Source organism: Eutrigla gurnardus (assembly GCF_963514095.1).
Source record: "Eutrigla gurnardus genome assembly, chromosome: 4".
NCBI lineage: Eukaryota > Metazoa > Chordata > Actinopteri > Perciformes > Triglidae > Eutrigla > Eutrigla gurnardus.
Genome location: NC_139918.1, coordinates 20,011,828 through 20,035,719, shown reverse-complemented (window position 1 = coordinate 20,035,719; position 23,892 = coordinate 20,011,828). Strand labels below are relative to the sequence as shown.

General features: G+C 42.6%; 1 protein-coding gene across 9 annotated transcripts in view; it reads right to left on the bottom strand.

Annotated features, from left to right (window-relative positions):
* Positions 1–287: 287 nt before the first annotated feature.
* LOC311012921 (activated CDC42 kinase 1-like) overlaps positions 288–23,892 on the bottom strand; it is a 46,783-nt gene continuing 23,178 nt past the window's right edge. For 3 of the 9 annotated variants that reach the window (XM_084008737.1, XM_084008738.1, XM_084008742.1), the window contains 17 exons: positions 16,880–17,057; positions 16,601–16,671; positions 14,134–14,403; positions 13,719–13,871; positions 12,684–12,847; positions 11,511–11,630; positions 11,109–11,235; positions 10,850–10,996; positions 10,432–10,526; positions 9,970–10,164; positions 9,584–9,675; positions 8,945–9,067; positions 8,222–8,655; positions 6,908–8,107; positions 4,809–4,904; positions 3,478–3,608; positions 288–3,055 (listed from right to left, as the gene is read on the bottom strand). In XM_084008737.1, coding sequence (XP_083864863.1) covers positions 3,049–3,055; positions 3,478–3,608; positions 4,809–4,904; positions 6,908–8,107; positions 8,222–8,655; positions 8,945–9,067; positions 9,584–9,675; positions 9,970–10,164; positions 10,432–10,526; positions 10,850–10,996; positions 11,109–11,235; positions 11,511–11,630; positions 12,684–12,847; positions 13,719–13,871; positions 14,134–14,403; positions 16,601–16,671; positions 16,880–17,057 — 3,603 coding nt within the window. In that variant the 3' untranslated portion in view covers positions 288–3,048. Of the gene's footprint in view, positions 3,056–3,477; positions 3,609–4,808; positions 4,905–6,907; positions 8,108–8,221; positions 8,656–8,944; positions 9,068–9,583; positions 9,676–9,969; positions 10,165–10,431; positions 10,527–10,849; positions 10,997–11,108; positions 11,236–11,510; positions 11,631–12,683; positions 12,848–13,718; positions 13,872–14,133; positions 14,404–16,600; positions 16,672–16,879; positions 17,058–19,908; positions 20,447–23,892 lie in introns of those variants that run through there. The other 6 variants (XM_084008739.1, XM_084008741.1, XM_084008740.1 and 3 more) reach the window with 6 other exon arrangements.

Sequence of the window (23,892 nt, the reverse complement as noted above, 5' to 3'; positions counted from 1 at the left end):
GGATATTGTAGAGGGCAAATCTGCAGGATCGGGCCACAGCAGTGATGTTGGGGGTGCAGGATAGTTGGATTACACCCAGATTCCTCGCAGTTGACGACGGCAATACTGTGATGCCCTTGACAGTGACCGACAGGTCCATGCGAGGGCAGTCTTTCCCCGGGATGAAGAGGAGTTCGGTTTTATTCACTCTCTATTTTGATTTTACACAATATGTAAATAAACTATTCGTTTTACGTTACTTCAAAGATAACTTAGGTGACAGAAAAAAAGATTAATCAGAAAAGAGGTAAAAAATAATGAATTCTTTAATAAAAAATACATTTATAAATTCGGCAGCATGAACATCTTTTGAACATTTTCATCAACCCAGAAAAAAGAGAAACGATGAACAAGGCATTTTAAAATAAAACACATTCTGGGAAGCAAATACATACAAATAAATGAAGAAATGGCAAGTTGGATTGAAGGGAAAACAGCAAAAACTATACAAATATGACTTGGCAGACAGCTTCTGAAGAAGCTGATTCTGGCAAACAAAGACTAAACAGAACTGAACAGTTTTCTAACATCAGTGTCAACACCGCAACAGGAGAATGCTTTGGGTTGATCATAACACCACAAGGTTCACTTCAGTCCTTCAATACAACTACAGCAGCTTGGTATAAAGACAAACAACACATGAGCAGACTGGAGGCAGCCCTCACATCAAACCGCCCTCACACACTGGTTCACAATCAGGCTTTACCACAATACATCAGGGAGGGAGAATTGGCAAAACCAACTCTGGATCAGGATTTAAGGACGACTTCGTCCTACACTGGGGCCACCAAACGCATTATTCTGAAAACGTCGTTTTCTGTGCATTCACTTACGAGGATGTATCATGACTTTTACACAACTGACCGGCGCTGATGGATGGACAGATGGGAGGTTACAGGTTCTACAGCAGCCTTATTGCACACGGGAGGAAACTTTTCCTGGAGGATGTCATCCAAAATCAGTCCTGTACATCATTAAAAAATATAGTCCAAAAACACTTTTTTTTTTTCTTCAAAGCCTCTAAATTTGTCAGGGCAGATGGCAGGCTCGTTGTGGTTCCATAGTAGCTTTTTGGAGGCCATCTGAAGCTTCTGCCCCAACAGACTGTGCTAAAACCCGTCACATCCTGGGCTTTCCATGGACATATAGAGGGGCTGGTTGGCTCGAAGCCAGTCTTCATATGGACAACCTTGTAATTAAAAATAGTTGGGTACCAGTTTGTTAAGAGGTTTCTTTTTTCTATAGCACTGAAAGATCATGTTGACCATAAAATGTAAATGTTTTTTTTTTAATCTTTTGGTTAATTGCGGAAAAATGAATTTTCAAAAGCACGTGGAATGCCTTTCATTTCCCTTCCTTTTAATGGAGTCTTTACATTCCAAGTGCTTCTGGAATAAAACAGGAGAACAAAGGCCAGACGGGCCCAAAACTTTTCTATCTTCATTGCCGAGGGCTCTTCTGTGACAATACGCAGTCAGAAAGTGAATTGTCGAGCCCAGCAGCAAGTTCACACAGAGCTGACACGTTGTCCCAGTTTTAAATTATTGCCCCCTAAGCTGCTGACCAAAAATATCACAGTTGTGGTTTTAAATGATGATTATGGGACAGGATCTGTGCCTTGGGGTACATTTTACTGCATTGCTGTTATTAGCTGCCAACACAGTGCAGAAATACCCAGCTGGCAGGAGTTTTCAGCTGATGTGGAGGAGTTATGTTTGGGCATATTGCAGAAGGAAGGAATAAGGAAAGACTATATCTGGGTAGTAGGAGGTTTCCATGACTGCATGGCCTTTTTGTTCCTAAGCCACATATGACAATAGTCATAGATCAGTGTTTAACTCCAGGAGACGCATTTTAATTAGCCATAAAAGGGCTTGCCCAGTAACAGACATAAGGCTTCTCTTATTTCTGGGATATGTGCAACATATATTAATATTAATTATCAATATTTTGACAATATAACAAATGTATGGATGTCTCTTTATAGAAGGGTATATTTCTTATATCCTTATAATATATATCCAACAGTTTTGTGGGTCATTAAAATTTCGGACAATCTGCCTCACAGTCAAAACTGTGTTGGTTTCACCGTCAATTAACATATAAATACTAAATGTATTATATACATTATTGAGGATATTAACCTTTTTTTTTAATAAGTCTAAATGTTTTTTGCAGCAGTATTTTTCTCTACAAATCTCTGACTCCAGTCTTTCAGCAGTGAGCAACTTTCATAATCATATTATCAAGTATTATTATTAAGTATTTGTTTTGTAATGTGTTGTGCTCTTATGTGGAAGATTTCAAATCTGTAAATACTACACAGTATTTCAGTCAAATTTTGACACGTTCACATAATGAGATAGCAGTTTTCAATCATACTGTACTAGTTCTTGGCATAATCTGACAAAATGCAATGACCTGATGGTGACGTATGGAACTGTTCAGGAAGTGTCATAGTGTGCGTTGTGCTATTCAACTCATTTTGGACTCTTCAGATTCATTTTCAAACCAGCTCGTTAGCGATATTAACAAAAGAACAGAGCTATTTTGGCAGTGAGGATCCCAGTAATTGGACCTGAAACAGGTAAGTAGCTACCAAGGTCTGTGACTGTTGGGAACCCGTTAAATGACACAACTCAGGCTGATGAAAACTGAATTCAAGTAGCATTTGTGTCATTTTTCCCTCTGAACAACTTAGAAAAGGTGGTCGATGGCGCTCTACAATTTCAACAATCACACATCTTTCAGGCCTAAGTAAAAAATATGACCCAAAGTCTTCTTTTTTTTTACCCCAAAGCTTCTTTTTCCCATGTTAATTATGGAAAGAGCCGTAATAAAGTTTGGTATTTTGTGCAAGGTCAGTGAAAACGTGCTCGACTCTTCCATAGTTAAATAACAGTCTTCTGATTTGAGGCATCATTCAGGGTCAGGAGGAGATTCACCTCTACTGATGATGGTTTACTGAGGATGAAGTTCCCATCAGAAATCAGCAGCTTGGGATTTCTGTCACCGTCTGCAAATATAAAGGTGCTTTCGATTAGATTGAGAAAATCACGAGCTGAAATTCCAAATCCTCCTCAATAAAAAAAATATATAGACACACACACATGATAGACCTGAGAAAGTTTTCTTCTTTGTTTATCAGCCAAATATTCTCTTAGCCCAAGAATACCATCATTGCATCATACGGCTGTCTAACGTTTTCAGTTAAATTGCAATCATTCTTATTTGGAGGAGGGTAAAATCTGCAGATTTTACTGCTATGTTAACCAAAGACAGATGTGACAACGTTGACCTCACAATAATGAGTAAGTATCATTTTGGAGGAAGGTCATAAGTGACTGAATTCAATTTTCAGGAGACATTTAAGATTCTAGAGATTCTATTTGGAACTTGACCTCCAAGTTCAGCAAACAAAGCTGCAGAATGTAGTACCTATGTCTTGTTGTGGATCCATAGTTATCCAACATCTGAGTGCTGGCCACTTCCAGGTTCCATTCACACATCTCCAGCAGCTTTAAACACTCGGACCTGCTCCTCAGACCCAAGCAGAACAACTGCTCCACCTACAGAGGCAAAAAAAACAAAAAAAAAGCATGAAATGAATGATGAAAACAATCATTAGAAGAAACCAGGAGCAGGGAGAGATGGTAGGGATGTGATGGGGCAATGAAGTCACACAGAAAGCTGTTGAATTCATTCATGTAAGTGTGATCGCAGCACCAGTGAGCACGTTGTAAAATACTAAAATACGGGCTCAGAGTCTGGTTTATACACACACCTGTATTTTCTAAACTTTAGCAGCACTATTAAGGAGCACTCAAGTATTCCCTTGTACCCACTGCCATCCAAACAGCCTACCTTCCTGCTGCCACAGTGGCCCCAAAAGAGGGCGGCTAAGAGGGTGTTGAATACTGCTGTAGACACATCAGTGAGTCTATTTTTATATCTCTATATATTTTTTTTATTTATAGCCCGCTTATAGCTGATGTAATGGCCAGATATTCCCTTCTGGCCCAACAAGGTTTCTCTCATGATATCATGTTATGAACCAATAAAGTAAAACAAGAGTTTAGCAACTTTGAATGACTACGGTTTGTAGTTGTATCCTGTGCAAAATAAAAGCTTCTTACAGAAGAGGACTAAAGGCCTGACCTGAAATGCAGTGATCTGGATCTCTGAGGACCAATCTGCAGCACAGCAGAGTCTACTACTGAGGACATCCAGTTCACAGAGTCTTCATTTGACGAACTAGAATTATGAAGTTTTATCGATTCAGTTTGCCTTGTGTAATTGCTCACATATTGACTTACATTTGAGACAACAGTGTGAGACTAATGATTTGTTTTATTTGCTCCCGATACTGTATGTAATCAATATTCCATGTCTGGAATGTTATTTATTAACTTTGATACTGTGAGTACAATAAAGCAGTTATTAGATAATATGTCAAAATAAACTTCTCCTTTAACTTGTGTGTCTTTTAAAAATGTAATTAAAAAAGAAATTGAGAAATGTCAGTAAGTAGTATAGAATGCTATACATAATATAAAGCAATCATAAGTATCGTATAGTATGTTTTTTAAACTTGATTAGGACCTTTCAAAATATTTTGTCAATTCAGGAGTCCATATGATACAAAAAACCTTTTATTATTGTGATTACTATAGAATCCCGGTATGAAGAACAGATAAAGATAAGATATGGCTTTCAGTAACTGGGTGCAGTACATTAAGCTTTCATAGCATACTAATACATGTGCTCACCTTTAGATAATGCACAGCTTTCTGGATATTCCAGTTGTGGTTCTGGAGGGCGGCTTGGCACTCCTCTATTGTGACACCGTGAACCGCCTCCTGCACCTGAATCACACATGACCAACAGTCTGAGTATCTGCAACATACAACACTCATCTTACCCTGCGTCTGATTCCTTAATGGACCTCAGTGCTGCCGTCAGCGTGAATCAGGAGCACCTTAACACAAGACTGGGTCCTTTTTATTTTAGAATAAATCTCTATCAACTCATTTTGTTCTACCCAAAAATATATGAATTATTTTTTTTACTTTCTTTGCAGTTAACTAAAATGTGATGAGTTCCCCATTTCTTCACAAAACAAATGTTCTAGTAATTATGTTTATGCAAATCCATGCTCAACTAACTCTCATTTCAACAAGACAACATTGACACTGTGTTTGTTGTATATATAATAACAATAACACAAAATCACATCCTGCTACTGACACCACCACTATTTTAACTACAACAGCAACACTGACCTCCTCTGCAGTAGTTTATATATGATCCCACTGCACCACCCCTGCAGCCACACACCTCAGTGTCCATTACAAAAAGGCCAAGTGCCTCATTGTTTTAGAGAATTGGTGGTTCTGACTCCAGTTCAAGAAACCAATCCAACTCTGGTTCCCCGTCTTTTAAATCTGAATCCTGACAAACACTGGCATATTTTTAACCAAGATATGCAAAGTTTGAACATTTTTGTGCCTTTTCATTGTGACGGGAACGGGAGAAGTGGGTTTTTTTTTGTACCAAGTTTTGTCCTAAAACTTCCTTTTTAATTAGTCCGATTCATCGGCTTTCATAAGTTCCTCACCAGTTTGAAAAAGTTTTTGTGCTGTTATGCAGCACTGATTTGATTTCAGCCTTGGGATCTGTTGTATGTCTGACCCCCTTCTCTTTCTCCCCCATTTCTGCACCGTCCTCTGTCATAGAAACAGGAAAATGCCAAAAGAATATCTTTAACTCAAAGGGAAACATATGCACAAACACAGATGCAGACAATTCTCCCTACAAGCCAATGTCCTGAGAGGACAGATAAAAATGACCTTCTGTTGCCCCCTAGGGTTCAGAGTATGAGTGAACACCAGGCCTGGTGGTGCACAGCACAATTGGTGGCTTGCAGACCAACGTACAAAGAAATGAAATTTCAAACCTGAGGAAAACAATCTTGCAAATAATAATCTTGAGCAGTGAAAAACTAATTAATAACTGATCTCAGCCACTCCGCTTACATCATGAATAAATATAACATTCTTCATGCATAGTTGGTTTTCATAGCACCCTTTGCAGGACATTTGTTTTAAAGATTTTTTCTGTATTCCTCATTTTAAAACGAGGTGCCATGGGTAAGCGGCATCTTTATTACCAATCATATTCATGTTTTGAAGACAATTATGTGTTATATCTGGAGTGTATATCAGAATAATATAACAATAAAAAAAATAGCACAAAGACAAGAAGCCATTAAGTCACAAGACCAGAGACGGATGGATCAATACAGTCCCCAGTCCCTTAGCATTCTGAAAATGTGGCCCCCTGAACAACATAGTTAGATAGTGCTGCTGTACAGCATAATGTTTAGATTTAAGTTCAAACTCAAAGGCTACATTAACTGAGAAATGAGAAACTGAAAGTTTTAAAGGAGAGGAGTCGAGCAAGCCTCAAATGCACCATCATTCCATTACAGTACATTTAAAGTCATCCTACTGCATTATCCTGAACATTATCCTGAGAGTTTAGCTCTGAGCTACATCCCATAATAATGGAGCCAGACACTCATAGTAGTGACAGGAAACTAAGAACTGATGGCAATCCAGTTTAAGAAGTGTAGATTTTTTTATCTAAATTAAATTTACCAAAAATAAAAAAGCCATCAAAAGGACATAAGGTCAACTATATATTGCATATAAACTATCCATCATGCGAAGTGAAATTGAGCAAGCTTAGCACTTTAATTACTGAAGCAATAAATCATACCTTTCAGCACATTCATCGTAAAATTATACATAAAGTGTATTTCAAATGAGAAGTCGCAAAAAGGCAATCCAAATATCTCTGACCTTACCATTTTGACACTGTCAGCTGAGTTGCCTCCTCCGTCCGTCCTGAAGCAGGAAGCAGTGACCACCGCTGCTGTCAGCATGTCTGGACACACTCGAGGGAGACTAACTGATGTCTTCATCCCTGACCGTGGCCCACCTAGACTGCTGTTGTTGTTGGAGGAGAAATTAGCCTTGAGCTCGCCTGGCTGGACAAGCCCCTGTCCCTGGGCGTGACCCTGGAGAGTCTGGCTGCTGACCACCATGGGTCTGACAGTGGCAGTGTTGGCTTGCCGTACATGCCTTTCCTCCACACTGCTGGCAGGCAGGCTGTCGGCCTCCCTGAAGAAGCGGTCGTAGCGGTCTAGGTATGGGGGTCTCTCTGGTAGAAGGTAATAGTGGGTGTTGCTGACTTTCCGTCCGTCGCGGACAATGGGGAGGATACAGGGGCCCTTGCTGGTGGAATCCCTCCCCTGCGCCTGGGCCTGGATCACTTTGGGTGCAGCATATTTAGGATCCGAGGCAAAGCTGTGCGTGGTAGGCATGAGTTTACCTGGAGAGGTGGAGAGGTAGGAGCCGTAGGTGTGTGTAGAGGGGCAGGAGGTAAGGGGAGCCTGCATGGTGGTGGGGCTGACAGAGTAGACTCTCTGGTGGGGGGAGCCCACTACCAGGCCCATGGGGCTGGGAGTCCTGGAACCCGGCTGAGACAAAGGTTCCCTGGGAGGGATCTGAGGGGGTCTTTCCTGGTCCGGGCCTGAAACCTCCTCTGTGGTGTCAGCTGGGGTTGGTGACAGAGAGAGATCCCTCGACCAGCGTGCGGATGTGTAGTCACCCTTCTTTATGGGGCGAGGGGGTATGGGGACACGTGGGGGGATCTGGGGTTTGTCCTCAGTGGAGGAGAAGACACTCTGCTGGTGTCCCTCCTGGGTCTGTGGAACCTGGGACGGCGAGCCTGACCGCGCAGCACTTCCAGTCGGTACATTTAGCCTCCTCATGCACTCTTGCTGGAGTTCCTGGAAGATCTCTGCTGACTGGGAGAAAGAGGTGGACAGAACCTGGCTCTGCCTGCTGGGTAGGAAGAGGTTGTCCTCCTGACCTGATCCGTCTGATCCCCTGGAAACAAGAGCCTCGTCCTCCACCTTCGGTCCAGAGAAGAGATCATCTGGGTTATGGATATCACTCTGCTCCACTTCATACTGCTGCTCTGAGCTGTTGATGGAGCTCACCTTTGTGGAGAAAGATTTACAAATGAGTGCATTCTACTGTGGCTGTACGTGATATCAGAACATCCAATTTCCATGAAATACTGGCATACGGTGCTGTGTGACCTCCTACCGTACCTCCATATCGTCTTCATCTTGGGCTACATCGTCATAGGCCGGGGGTGGGGGTAAAGGCCGGGCATCCCAGTCAACTACTGGTGTAGGGTGAAGGGGACGGGGCAGCGATCTAGACGGACTCTGAGGTGGAGTCCGGTCGAGGATGTTCTCTGCTTCCAAAGCTAGCTTCGCCAGCGAAGGAATCTGAAGTTTAACCACAGGGGAGGGCGACGGCGTAGGCGGGGGGAACTCCTCCCCAAAGTCAATGAGGGATACTTCACTGTTAGGGTTGTGCCCTGAGCCTGAAGTTCGGCCACCGCTCTGTTTGGAAGCAGAGACCCATGCAGCAGGCTTCAGTTTTAAGCCTTTAACAGAACCCGCTTTCCGAAGTGATAATCTCTTAAGTCCTGCCGAAGTCAGATCCTCATCATCGTTTACTGGATCATAGCAAGGCTCTGGAGACACAAACACACAATGTGTTCATCACTTTACTATAAAAACATTTAGAGAGTGATGTCCTTAAAGATCACGCCACTCCACAAAACACAAGACACACATCACTCCAAAAACGTTCCCAGATTCGAAGTTATTCCTATTGTGCGGGAGTAAAGACACGGCACACCTGTTAGAGTGGACGCAGGGGTGGAAAGATGGAGAACGCTGATGTTCAGAAGGGGAATACAAATAGATGACAGAATCACTGCAAAGACAGGCAAAGGTGAGACAAAAACGCATGGGATGTACCTTTGAGGAGTGGAGCTAGGAGGGAACAGAGAGGGCAGGAGCAATGGGTGAGGAGCTGCTGAGAGAAACCAGACTTACTCTTGATTAACACCACTGGTTGAGGAGGGCGGGGAGGAGGCTCCTCTGGGAGGAAAAAAAAGCAAATACCACCACCGCACAGAAGAAACAGAGAAAAAAAAGATAGAAAAAGACGGGGGGAAAAGCAGGAAGCAAATGTCAGACGGAAGAGTTTTAAAAGCTTAAAAGCAAGCTGTTAGGTGACTATTTTTCCAAAGCAAGATGTGCACTGCCATAACCTTAAACATGTAACCCACAATCCATGATGTAAATGGAGCAGCACTTATTAAATATGGAATCTGAAAATTGGATCGCATGACAGGGATGTTAATACAGGTGTCACTTGTTACATAGTGACAAAAGTGACTATGATCAGTTATGAGAATACAGTTTCAGTGTTGGGGCAGAAACCATGTTCCCTTTAGAGCTAAATCAACAAGTCTCTATCAGTGGTGCCAAGTAGGGTTTGAACCCAAAAATGCTGGATACTGAATCGTGTAGTTTTTATACTCGGTATTCATCAATCAAACAGGCCACTTTCATGTCATGGTCCAAGTCATTATTTAGAGCTCTTTTACTCACTTCTAGATCGTCCTGGTAGCTGGGTGGGCCGGGCACCACTGAGGTCAACAGCAAGGACATCAGGAGGATCCATGGGATTACCGAGGTACAAACTGGTGGGAAGAGAGCGCTGGACTTAATTTTGTACTGAATCTACCTAACCTAAACCTAATGTTGCAATAAGTTTGAAATGTGAAATATTGTGCTACTGCCATCTATTGATGAGAGTTTATTATTACAACTACCAATAAAAACAACAACCAGACGTTTACCACCAACATGGGGCACAATTAGGATCAATATGTACAATGTGACGAAGAGACATTTAGGCCATGTAAAAGCCTCTCTGAGTTCATTGCGGTACTAAATTCACATAAAGTTAATAAACAGAAGAAGCTGGTGCTTACTCGTCAATCCTGTCAGGGAAGCCCCAGCAGTGATGAGGGTTGTTGTCTCCGTGTCCTGTGTGGATGAAGCTGTTCTTGAGGGGCCGGCTGATGTCATGAGCCGACAAACCAGCGACTGATGTCACCACGTTTCTGGGGAACGGCCCAAGCTTAAGTGTCCGCTTGTTTTGACCTCGCCACCAGTAGTTTTCTGCCCTGAGAGACACAGAAATACTTAAGATGCTACATGGAGAGTCATCTGCAGGGCATAATATTTGCAATGAAGTGCAATTAGCCTCATACACATTCAATATATGTGTATTATTGAGCATTGATCAGCTTACCAAGGAAAATTATTTTAGGCTGTTATTATCTAGTAATAACATTTCCCTTTAAACAGTATTTATCAGTTATGAGGTTGGAAGGTAAGTTTGTCAGGTGATAGTTGCAGATTTTAAGTCATAAGATTTGCAGTCAACCCACCTCCCCTCTATTATGGTGATGACATCATTGACCTGGATGTGGAGTTTGTCAGGCTCATTGAAGTCCTGCAGAGCACACATGTCTGTGGGCATTGTCTGACAAACACACACATACGAAGACACAAAAAACACACATTACACACCAAAGTACATTTAACACAGCCAACAGCAGCTGTTTGTGTTTCTGTCATTAGAACAGTGAGAATAAAGGCCAACAACTAATCAATAAATAACATCATAATCCTTCCAGCTGAGGACATTTTTCAGTTTCTACTTTACATCGACTCCACTAGGTGGAGCTAAAAATCTATTTATTTGATGAAGTTGACTGGGGAAACATTGTCCTCTGCACCGCAGAGTGTCTTTATTTAAACACCCTGGATATTCACCTTTGGCTACCCAAACTACAGCTCTCCTACCTCAAGCAGGAACTCCCGCAGGGCGACAAAGGTGGGTCTGTCGTCAGGTTTCTGAGCCCAACACTGCAGCACCACATGATAGATATCCTGTGGACAGTCTTCAGGCTTAGGGAGGCGTTCACCTTCTTTATCAATCTTGTGTAGGATCTAGGGGGAAATGAGAAAAAAAAATTGAAAGAGGACAGTGTAAATGTCATTAGATTTCTGTTTCTACCCGTTTTACTTTCTCTACAAGATGTGTTTTATTTCCTGTGTTTACCTGGCTCCCATTGAGGCCTAGCCAAGGCTCTTGACCGTGTGTGAACATCTCCCAGAGAGTGACTCCGAACATCCATGTGTCTGAAGCATGGGAGAACGTTCTGGTCTTCAGACTCTCTGGGGCGCACCTGCATCAGGACGGACAACAAACTTTTTAAACATGGTTCAAACCACCGCTGACACAGAATTTGACACAGCCCATAAAAACAAAAACAGGAAGTACTGTCATAAGAATCGTCAGCATGGCTGGAACACGGCCATAACCAGTAAGATTTCTCTGAGGAGATTTTCTGCAATAAAATCAATCAGATTCCTATCCTAACCCCTAAAACAACTAATTTCCGAGCCTGAATTGCATCCAAATACAGCTTCGATCATTGTGCTGCTCTCTCAGTCCACCCACCATGCAAACGGGACCTTTCGATGCTCCTGCATGACATAGTGTTCATGGTTGTTTGGCAGCGCCCTCATCAGGCCAAAGTCACCGATCTTCACTCTGTGAGCCGAGGCCAACAGAATGTTCCTGAAAAGAGGAGGTCAAATATTATTATTTATTTATTTATTAACTTAACATACATGCCTCATTCTGTACTGTAAATCCTACACCCATTTTCACTATTTTGGGAAATTGGGTCATATAATCTCACAACCAGAAAATTCATAATTTTGCTTAGGTGTCATACTACTGATGTCTCATCATACTCTTAAGGTCACAGATGTTCATGAAGGCTCCCAAATACATCAGCAAAGATGAGGCAGAGGAAATCTAAAAAGGTTTTATTGTTGTGGAAATGTGTTGGCTCAACTCAAAACTTGATATGTTTGATTTGATTTGTTCAGGAGAACGTATCATAAAACTGAACTAAAACATGAAATTTAAATCCCATTATGGTTATGGTGAATGGTTAAAACCCTAGCAGGAAATGAAAAACACAGATTTATTTCATGGTCAATCCTGAGCAATGTTCAGAATTTGATCCAATCACATAAAAATATAGTCCATTTGCCAGACAGTTACAGTACACTAAGCATGAGGGTGTATACTATAGTCCTAACACTCAGGGCCTACTGCCGGTTTAAAATGAAGGTATCAAATCCACTTGAGATGTATTACAAATGTACAAATACAATTAAATATCGAGTAGATAATAACTGACCTACAAAAACCCCAAAACCACATCTTGAGAAATCCCTTCGATGTTTGGCATACTGTCAGTCATGTGCAGTCATTACCTTTTTATCACAGCTTTAACTGTGAAAATGACTCATTTTTACCAGCCATTAACATTTTTTCTCAAGCATCTAAAGTGTCAACAGTTAGGTGAAAGTGACGAATTCAGAACAAGAACCGAGACCACCCAGAACCGCCAGCCAACCAGTGACTCATTTTCACTCGTGGGCCAAGTCTCCCTGTAATGGCCTGTAAATGTCTGGGTGGAGGCGAAGGAGAAGCTATATAAATAATTCACCAACCCAAATCCCTGAATCAAAAAAAGGATTCATGGAGTAACCTTTAAAAAATAGATTTTGACCTTCTTATAGAGACTTAAACATAAAAATGTGGTCGGTCCCCTACCTGGCTGCCAGGTCCCTATGGATGAACCTCCTCTGCTCCAGATAGGCCATACCACAGGCCACCTGTACCGCATACTGACACAGAATGTGGATCAACACTGGACCCTGCGGACGAACACATCGCAAACGCTCCAGCAGAGAACCCAGAGGAGCCAGCTCAGTCACCTTCAGCACACAGAGGGGGGAGAGAGAGAGAGAGTGGGTGAAAGGAGGAACGTGGGAGCAAAATGAGGAAAAAGGAATGAGTAATAGATGGTGTTGAAGGGAAAGAGATTGATAAAATGAAAGGAGGGAATGAGAAAAGAAGAAAGAAATGTGAAATAATGTAATGCGACAAAAACTAAAGCAGAAAAGAGTGGAAGGCAATTAATTAACATAACATGATAAAAAAAATTTGGCATCCAAAACACAACAGGAAATCACTAGAAGGTTATGGTGGATGAATAAAACAAGGCTGAAATGTCAACACTTATTTTAGTCCTGAACCCACTCCCTTCCCGTCTCCCTTCTTTCCTCCGTTTCTTCCAATCTATCCAGTCATGACAAAGGCCTTAAGATGCTTGACTTGATATATGCATACATCGCATAAAAATACCTTTTCCCATTACACCAGCTATTGTCTGACACCGTCGATCTTCAAGCAACACATCCCCCTGTAACATAATCCCTCACTCAAAGTTGACAGGTCTGGGTGCAGTCCACTATCAGAAGAGATGAAGCTCCCTCCTAAAGGTGTGGGGGAGGCTCAAGGCAATGACACCCATGAGGCCCCTATGTATTCATTACTCTCTCCTCCTCCACATACCTCTGGTCACAGCTATTCACGTGAAGTAGGGATATATGACATACTTAAAGAATATAATGTCATATAAGAACTTACAATAGTCCCACTAACAATAACACATCTTTTCCATTCTTATGTAACTGTCGGTATATTTTGCATTGCCTACATTTAACAGAAACCTAAACATAAGTTTATGTTGATCTGCCTGTGTATTTTCCTCCCTGTGCATGTGCATTTCTGTGTGTCCACTACCATCTTCATTGGGTGTGTGAGCACCACACCGTAGAGGCGAATGAGGTTCTGGTGGTCCAGGGAGTGCATGGCGTTGACCTCACAGATGAAGTCCTGCAGGGCGTCGGGCTGGCTGAGCACATCCGTCTTCAGACACTTCACAGCTACATTCAGCTGGAAACAAAGACAAAGATTTCGCTTAAAATGTGTTCTTAATATTTGGCACTTTTCACCACACTTATGTTCATTTTATGGCAGAAGCATTACTAATACAACTCACGAACGTTTGATGGAGAAAGAATGAGAACACAGATTCATCCACCTGCTTTGATTTATTCCTACATCACCACAATCTGCAAACATGCAGGCATGATGCAATAGAAGTTTTTCTAAAACGTATTTAGAGATTTAAATAAAGTTAAAGTGCAGTTCTCACCACCTTCCCTGCAGGCGTTAGCCACTCTCCTCTCTTCACTACACCAAAGGAACCGTCCCCTAGCTTCTCAAACAGCGTCAGATCCTTCTCTGGGATGAGGCAGGTCAGAGCCTGCTGCTGACCGTCAAGAGGATCACCACCACCGGGCTGTATGCCCAGGACTCCCTCCCCCAGGCCCAGTGGAGGTGTGGGAGACAGCTTACGAAAGGAGGAGGCTGGCTGGCCCTGTTGGGGGAAGTCTCCTCCATCTGGGCGCTTACCACTGAACACCTACAGAAGGAGAGAAAGAATGAATGAAAAGTGTGAAAACAGTGAAAATGTCCAGTTATGAACAGAGCTGTCTCAAAGGTGTTGAAAAGTCTCTTATGATGTTTTATCTTCCACCTTCGTGAGTCACTCCAGTGTTCATTTTGTGACCTAAACTTGAGGAAATATTCTCGTCAATGTCCTTTCTTTCCACGACTAAGTTGAGACAACGACGAGACGGCACCTCCTTCACCTTTAAACCCCATCTCATCTCGATCACTCGATGCCACACACACACGCACGCACACACAGTCTCAAACACACACACACACTTGAGTCAAGTCACAAGAGTTGGTGACACAGATTCAGAGCATGCTGCATTCCCAGAAACATTGTCTCATGAAGCTTAAAGTGTCTCCCTTAAAGAGACAGAAACCCTTATGACTGTTATTAATTCACTTTGTTTAAATAAAGAATTTGAGCCAAACTACTTACAACTTACTACACACACACAGGCAGACGTTGTCAGTGCTCTTTGTGTGTGTGTGTGTGTGTGTGTGTGTGTGTGTGTTTGCTCTTTTCAGTTGAAGTTCTGGTGCCCAGAAGACCCGGTGCTCGCCTTCTATAATTACACCTGTCTGTTTCTGCCTCTGGCACCATCCTCAGCGAGAGTAATCTGCTTCCTCAGCCCCCTGTGTGTGTGTGTGTGTGTGTGTGTGTGTGTGTGTGTGTGTGTGTGTGTGTGCGTGTGTGTGTGTGTGTGTGTGTGTGTGTGTGTGCGTGTGTGTGTGTGTGTGTGCGTGTGTGCGCTGCCATGCTCAGAATCTTTTGAATGTCGAGCCTCCTATTTGAAACCCACTTACACACAGTGACCACAGAGATGTGGTGTTTTTAAAAAGGTCTGCAGCATTATGTCATGTCTGGTCCAGTGCAAACGTGAAACCACACACCGCTCGCTACTGTTTATATCTGGCCAGTCAAATATGTTTGGCACCGGGGATTCAGTGACACCTCTTTTTCACCTACAATAACGTTTCTGACCTTCGTTTATCGGCCAATAATGAGTTCACATTGGTCTCATTCACCTTATTGGGATGAAACAATGTTGTCGATAAATTACCGCTTTGGATTCAAGATTGCTCTACCTATGATATAAATGTCTGTGTGATATGTTACGTTATGATATGTTTGGAGAGATAATACTGTCAGTGAAATCATTTCATTCTTTTTACCTGATGTTTACTTTCATATGTAGCGTGATATCATTCCCCCTGGTATCTCACGGCAACGCTAGTTTCTGTGCATTCCTATTTTGGTCTTATTTAGGGCCTCCAAACAAAGGCTTCCCTTAATGGCTCTGCACAGCACACACAGTTACGGGTTCAAATTTAGTGGAATGGAAAGCTCACACAAACTCACAAACAAACAAACACATGGAAACATTCAGGTCACTTAATCTAATAGTGCTTCTTAATGAGTACTTCCTAACAGCTAAGTCATTCCTCCGGTCTTGTCAGCACTTAAGCCAAGAGGCAGGAAATGTCTGTCTCTCCCATAACGATAAGAGAGTGTGTGTATGTGTGTGTGTCAGTGATTGTGTGTATATATTCATGCTGGTTCCCGTACATATGCATAGTTGCTTACTGACAGGTTATCTATTAGAGGTGTGAATCTTCACTGGCCTCATGATTCTATTCGATTACGAATATTCACCCGTCAACAATTAAAATGCACGAATGAATGATGCATGAACGATTCTCGATGCATCTCAATGTATTGCATCAATCGTCTATATATTCTTGCACATGGCTACCCATTCATCAATCACCACAAACAAATCTAAGTCTTGAATGAAAAAGAAAAAGCTGCATCTTTTCAATACCCGTATCTGTGTGATCCACACTTTTTCTCAGAATATTGCCCACCACTCTCAGCTCCATTTTATTTTATTTTTTTCCTACAGTGGCCCCAATACGCCGTCGTAGCTTTGCCTATGTTAATAAACGTCAAAAATATTTGGTGAAATGTGATCATATAATCTGTACAGGGGAAGCCTTTCTACCATGTATTGTTGTGTGTGTGAATGTGTCCACGCTGACAGACAGAGAGACGCCACCATGGCGACATAATGACAAGCATACCATGTACCGTAATAAATGAGTCCTGTGTGTGTGTGTGTGTGTGTGTGTGTGTGTGTGTGGTGCCTGTCAATGTCTGTCACCTTGCTCATCCAGGATTTGCGCTTGCACATGGCTTTCCTCCGTTTCACAGCCTCCCAGAGTCGTCTCTGTCCTTTATCAAAATAATAAAAGAAAAAAAGAAATCTGATCAGCAGTAAACACAGAGATGAAGACTGCAGCTGCTTCTTCTCCTATGGTATTTTTTAGATCACAGCCAAACTAAACTAGAATATGGCCTTTCGGTAGACTAAATGTTAAAAATCACATACTGGGAAAACAACAACCCCATCACACACACACACAAACACTCAGTTTCTCACCAGGTCGACCCATGCCGATCTTCTCCAGGTCTTCGTTCTTGACATAGTCAAAATGCGACAGGCGTGTTACATTAAGGTCATCTCTGATCCGCAGGAAGTACTGCTGCAACTGCACCTCCATCAGCAGCTCCAGCAGCCATTCTGTGCCTTCCTCACACTGCATGCTACTGCCCAGTTTCTGAAAAAACACAAACAAAGAATACAGGAAACTGAGGTAAAAATCACTCACTAGTTTTCTCACAGCCGGATAGAAAGTCACTGAACGACAATCAAAGCATTCTTTTCTGCGGAAAAAAAGGGAGAGGAACTGAGCTCACGTCTATTGTGTGAGCTCCAGTAATTGTTTACTACAGCACAATGAAATACCTACTTAGGCACATAGACATTAAGATCAGAGTCCATACAGCTAACTATTACTCATCCCAAATTTACATCACATAAACAAGGATATGGTTGTCACTGGACCAAAAGCTGACTGTTCACTATTTTACTTTGAAAGTATCAATTAGGCATTATTTTAATGTATTTTCCTCAAAATAGATGAATAACTGCTCTGGAAACATTCGGTAGCCATTTGGTCCGCTCTGCCGTAGACGGTGTACAAACATCACATTGTGATTAATCGTCAATCAAACAACTGAGAAGGACACATGAGATGAATGATGCACATCTGACGTTCATAAGTGTCAGTAAAGACAAATGGGAGGCTCCCACACAATCTGACCACAATACATATACTGTACTACGCCCCTCCATCAGACCATCAATCTTCAATGTCAAAACACAACACCCCGGTTTAAAACGTCGTCCATCAAAGTCCACTTAATGTGACAAGCTGAAATTAGCTCAACGTGAAGCTGAATTTCATCTCAAATCTGTATGTGTTTCTTCGTAGGTCTATTCCTCCATGACACCTGTTCACACAGTATTACTCCCAGTCTCGGCGGGGAAGTGAACTGACCTCATCAACACAAAACAATTGCAAACATTCCTAATCTGCAGAGATTGACAGGGAGACCTTTAAGGTGGATGCCCTGTGGCGTAGCTCCACTGAGTAGTAATTAGACTCCGACTCTGACTGTGAATGAGGAACTTCCTGTGCTGGCTGAGCCAAGGTTAGAAGGGCCAGGGGAAAGTGTCAAAGGTCACAGCTTCCCTTTTGTCGTTTAAACTTCTTAATGGGCTTGGTTAGAGGTCACTTCCTATTGCTTAATAACTGTGACCTGAGGAAGAACGTCGTTTTTTTTTCCCCTCACACAAACACATACCTAATGTTGGGCCATAGAAAAAAGTAAAAGTTGGCATGTAACCATCCTCCAAACATGTATCTTTTCGATGGAAAGTGAAGGGTCCTGTATTTTCAATGCATTTTTGGGGCAAGGTCTGAGGCCGACCTGCTGAGCAGAAGCCATTCCCTAATGGTTGTGCCAGATATTTATATCCTGATACAAATTAATTGCAATGCAAATAAAGTGGGTCAGCTTCATTTCTTTAGCAATGCCTTAAACGTGCAGCTTTGGCTCACGGCTTTTGGCTGTGCACTTTTTTTCCCCCCAACAATCTGTTATTCACTCAACCCAATATAAAATAATAACCTGTAAGATCCACTTTATAGAGTTGCAGGCTGCACTGAATGCCTGTGGCTTTAGGATTAACTACAGCTGCAGTCGTCTGAATCTGTCTCCATATTTTGCATTTTGCTGCATCATGCCTGACCCCTACCCAGAGAAAGACGATACAGCGGTCCGCTTGGCTGTTCCACTACCGTGCTAAGCTTCACCAAATGCTCTCCTACCAAGGAGAATGTTTATTTGATCTGTAGTTCACACTATGAAGAGTTTAAACCAACGTTTTTTCACAACAATTAAACAAACTTTTTTTTTGTATTAATGAAATAAACATTTTTGTAAAAGCACAACATATTCCTATATGGGGCACCATGTACTATTACATGCTTTATCCTCCACAATGTAGACCCAAGCCTGATCTCCCCTGGCAGTCAACATGTAAGTGTTATTTCACTGGACCGTGCCAAAGACGCAAGTCAGCTTCCGCCTGGGCCTCTTTCCATGACAGTGTCATATCTGAGGCATGAGGGGTCGAAATCAAGGTGCTTAAGCCCTCATATCATATTTCTCTGTCAACTTGCTAACCAATTTACAGAACTCATTAAACAGGATATTACGTTTTACACTTTTTGGAAACAGGTGCAGCATTTACATTCACATAAAGAAACTACATTCACTTATAGAGGTGGTAAAAAGGGCAGTGTCGAATCTAACAAAGACCAAATATTGTCACCAAAACACACTATCAATTCAAATGTTGGGAGAAAGAAAATATGTGCTGAACGGGTCTTTCTTCCCTTGTTATGTTGTCATATGCAATACATTTTAAGGTGCTTATCTTAACCTCCTAATGGGATGACAAAGAAGATGTATACTTTGGTGGATGAGGTCAGCAGGAGGAATGCTACATTTCATCAATTATGACTTGTGAGAGGAGTCTTGAGAAATCCAACCAGGGCCAGAAGTCCAGTGTTAGGGCTCTAAATAGTGTAATTTATCAACCTCCCCACCACCAAAATAAAACGTTACAAAGTAAAGAGCATAGCCCAGTCGGATTTTAGTTTCAGCTGACAGAAACAATTAGTATGACACAGGGAAGAGAGAGGGATGTAGGAATTCAGATTCTGAGAAACAACATGATGCCCCTACTGAGAAATGCCTCTGGCCTGAACTCATTCCTCAGGGTAGTGGAGAAATGCATTCACACACACACACACACACACGCACACACATACGCACACACACACACACACAGCTCCTGGCCAAAGCCATGTCCTGTATTAGATATGTTCTGCTCTAACATCCTGCTGTAATAACAACAACCCTCCCAGAGGATCGCCTCAGTCCAGCTGGAGTCCACACACACACACACACACACACACACACACACACACACACACACACACACACACACACACACACTCACACAGAGAGAGAGAGAAATACACACACCAAACTTACTCGATATACATGAAAGTGTGCCAGGAAGGGGAATGACTTTTTCAGCTTGTCAAATCGTCGCATCCTGAATTCCTTCGTCTGGATCAGTGTAGGTGCAAAAAAAAAAAGCGCGTGTGCACGTTTAAATGGCCGGAGGTGGTTGCTCGTCTCTTAGACCATTACCGCAGCCTCAGTCCTCCCAGTTTGATGTTCCCAGCGTCTGAGCAAATTCTAAGAAGCGCACGGGCTTCTCTGATCCAGACCTGCTACTCCGAACTGGCGAGGGGGAAGAGAAACTCCCTACGATCCTGTATGCAAGTCTACAACATTCCATGGTGGGGCAATCGTCCTGCAAACCCCGTCTTTAGCTTCAGCTCCGTCAGGAACGCAAAGAGGTATCCATGTAGCACTTCAGTGTGGAAAGGAGAACGGAAACGGTCTTTTAATATGCAGTGGGGGGGAAGGCTGTTGAGTCATTAAGAGCTGCTGTTTGTAGCAGAGAAAGTCCCTCAAGCTCTGCCTTGTGCCCACTCTAGCCATATGCCCTCCTCAGGCAGCAGTGAGCCAGTGATCTAAACTTGCAGAACTGCACAAATAAGTCACTCCTCCTTCCTCCCTTCCTTTCACTCCCTCTCTCTCCCACACACACACACACACATGAGTGAGAGACTCCCTCTCCCTGTCTTTGCGCGTGCTGCTACTGTCTGTTTGCTTTTCCATCCCTCCATCGAGCGTGGGGCTAAAAATAGAAGCGACTTCTCCCTGATTCAAATGCTTGCCAGTCGGGCAGGCAGCAGGGACGTGAGAGCCAGAGCGAGTGACTGTCTCTGGTTTCAAGTTTTCAAGGTGCAACAAGATGTGCGTCTGGTTGGTTTCAGGGATCAAGTGTGCTTGTGCCGAGCGTTTATATCATCTCATTCCTCTGACTTGAGCACTACTCTGTCATCGTCTCTTCTCTTCTTCTCCCACTTTCTCCCTCACGTACCCTATCTTTCCTACTTCTTCCTGCAGTACTTTTACGGGCTCTACTCCCTCACCATATCTTACGGTTCTTACCCCCCTCCTCTCCCTCCTGCAGTCAGTCAGACGGTCCGTGCAGCGCAGAGCAGTGCGTGGTGCAGAGGACAGAGGCTTCATGGTATTCAGCCTGGAGGAGCATTTGATCCAGGGCCAAAGGGTCACATTCAACTGCAGGATGGAGAGCTTGTTTCCTGTGATGCAACCCCCCCAACCACACACACACACACACACACACACACCCTCACTCATACAACCGCAACCACTTCTTCCACTTCTCCACTGCTCAGTCCTTTCTCATATCCCTGTCTGCTTATCTTTAAATTAACCACAGTGGAGAAATTTCACTTGTGTTTTTTTTTAGTTTGACGGTTATTGAAACCACTGGCTCTTAAGTGAACTTGTGACATCCATGTGGTAGACACTCGGAAATGAGTACGGTTATTAATCAAAAAGTAACAGAGTGATCATATATATATTATATGAAGATAGTTCTTCGATATAACATTTTTTTTCTTCTGTTAAATGTCTTGTGAAATACAAAAACATCATCAGTGTGCTTTGCTTTGCCATAAGACTTTATGTAAGAGTATCTGCTCAACAGCGACAGAAGTTTACTTCGAGCACAAAACCACACAACTACAGCTGAAACAACTAATCAATTGATTGATTAGATAATCTAGAGCAAATAGATAACCAGTAGATTAATCGATTGTCAAAAATAGTTTGTGCTTGCAAACCATCAGGACACAGCAGAGCAGACTGAAACCACTTATCTGATGTATAAATATTCACACATCTAACAGAAGTACAAACAAAGAAGACTATTGCCTGACTGGTGATTTTAAGTCACAGAGGCAGCAGAGCAGATGTCTGTCAGTGGGTGACTATTACTTTAAGTTACAGCACAAAATAAACATCTTAACAAGACTCCCGTTCTGTCTCAGTGACATCTATTCTATCTATGCTGTCTTTTACCACTGCAGCACAAAAGTCCTAACCTCACCCATCTCCTTCACTCCTTTATGAATCCCTCTATTTTACGCTGCTCCCCTCTCTCAGCCTCCCCTCCCTCCCTCCCTCCCTCGCAAGGGTCTGGCCAACTCATTGCATTTTCTTCTTTATTTGGTGCTGCCTTTTATTTCCTGCCTCTAATCCTCCAAAAATGTTATCTCTCTCCCCTCTGCTGACTATAAACAAACCCTTACCAGCTGGCTTTGCAGACCCTCGGTAGCCGCTGCTCATTCTGTCCTTTCCCAGATACTATTACGCTTTTTGCTTTTTTGTTCACTCTGCTCATTGTTCATCTTTGTCCTTCGCTAGTTAATCAATCTATGCAGCATTTTACTTGGCCTCTTGCTTTTGACCTCCCCCTCCCCTCCCTCCCTCCCTTATCTCTCACCGCCATCTCCTCTGCTTTTAATTCAGACTTTCTGCATCAACTAGAGGAAGGAAGGGAGGTGAGCAGACGGCGGAGTCACAGAGGGCATGGAAAGGGAAAACAACAACAAAATCAGGATGTTGTCATTAAATGTCTGGCTTTAATTACAGACAGGACAGCAGACATATCCGAAGACAGTGTAGGATTGTTGTTGATGAATACAAGGAGTAGCAGTATTTTGTTTTTGTTTTTTTTATACGATTTTAAGCACATTTACAGTGCTTTCCCTCAAGAAAGTCTAATTGACAGGTGTGTTATTTTATTCATTTAACAATCAATCAAATCAAGATTTCAAGTTCTCCACGCCCAAAGAAAGGGTGGTGCATTTAAGTCACAAACCCTCTCATCCCACATACTGCTAGAGATCCAACGCTCCCTCAAGTACATTATGCTGCAGCACAGGGGTAGCCTCCTAAAGGTGCACAGCCTCTTGAGTGCCTTTTATTTTTCATCTGCTTCCACAAATGTTTTATGAGGAATAGCTGAGGGGGCTCGCTGGCTCCACAGTCCATTATTAGTTTAGGTTCCTCCTGGAGTCCTTCAGTCATCAGTTGTTTGATTCTCACAGTCACTCTAACACAGAGGTGATGTCACAAATCTGGCTGTAAATCATGAAGCAAGCACACAGGATGCGACAGGACAGGAGGACAAAAATAAGGCAAAGACCCTTCCCCACCCTCTCTTTCCCTTTGAAACCACAAACACAGCCTGGAAACACAACTCCCTGAAGTGAGTTATACCATTAACGTCATGAAAACTCCCTTGAGTCCACATGATCTCTACTGAGAACGAAAAGTTGGCTAATGTCCTTCAGTCACAGTTAAGTCAACTTTATTGCTATGACAAATAGGAAAATACTGTTTGGAATGGTATGCAAGTCACATGACAATAAAACCGATAGAATATAGCCCACATTGCTTAAAAACAGCAGCTTGACAAAATGCCTGTATCGGACTCTTGAACTACTGCACTGCTGAGTTCAAACGCTGAACAAAAGTGTAAAATAAACCTGTCCTGGAAAAGTAATTCTCAGGTACACATGTGGTATGTTCAGTGAAGTAGAGAGCTGAATGTGTGACAGTACTGTGTGTACCGATCAGTAGAGCATCAGATATCCAGGTTGCACCGGCGCTGTGTAGATTTAAATCAGTGGAAGGAATGTGCTACGGTGCCGTCAGCTGCCTCCTCACTAAGGAGATTAGACCAATACGATTACTGGTCAGTAAGTCCACCTGCAGCTCCACTGTGACACCACTAGGTAGCACTAATGTTATGATGGAGTATTCACTGTGGGGTGGATGGGTGATCTCAACATGAAGCCAATTTATGCTGATTGCTATATGGGTAACAATGTATTCAACCTATTAGCTTCCTGAATAAGCTCTTCTGCCGGCTCAAACAAAAAATATGATTTAATGATGACCACTATGCTGAAATAAAGAGCAATGATGAAATGAGTTGCTGAGATGTTCAAGAATCAAGAGTACAGACACGAGAAAACCAAAGTAGTAGCTCATGTTCCATGTCAACACCATATCCTGGAAAAG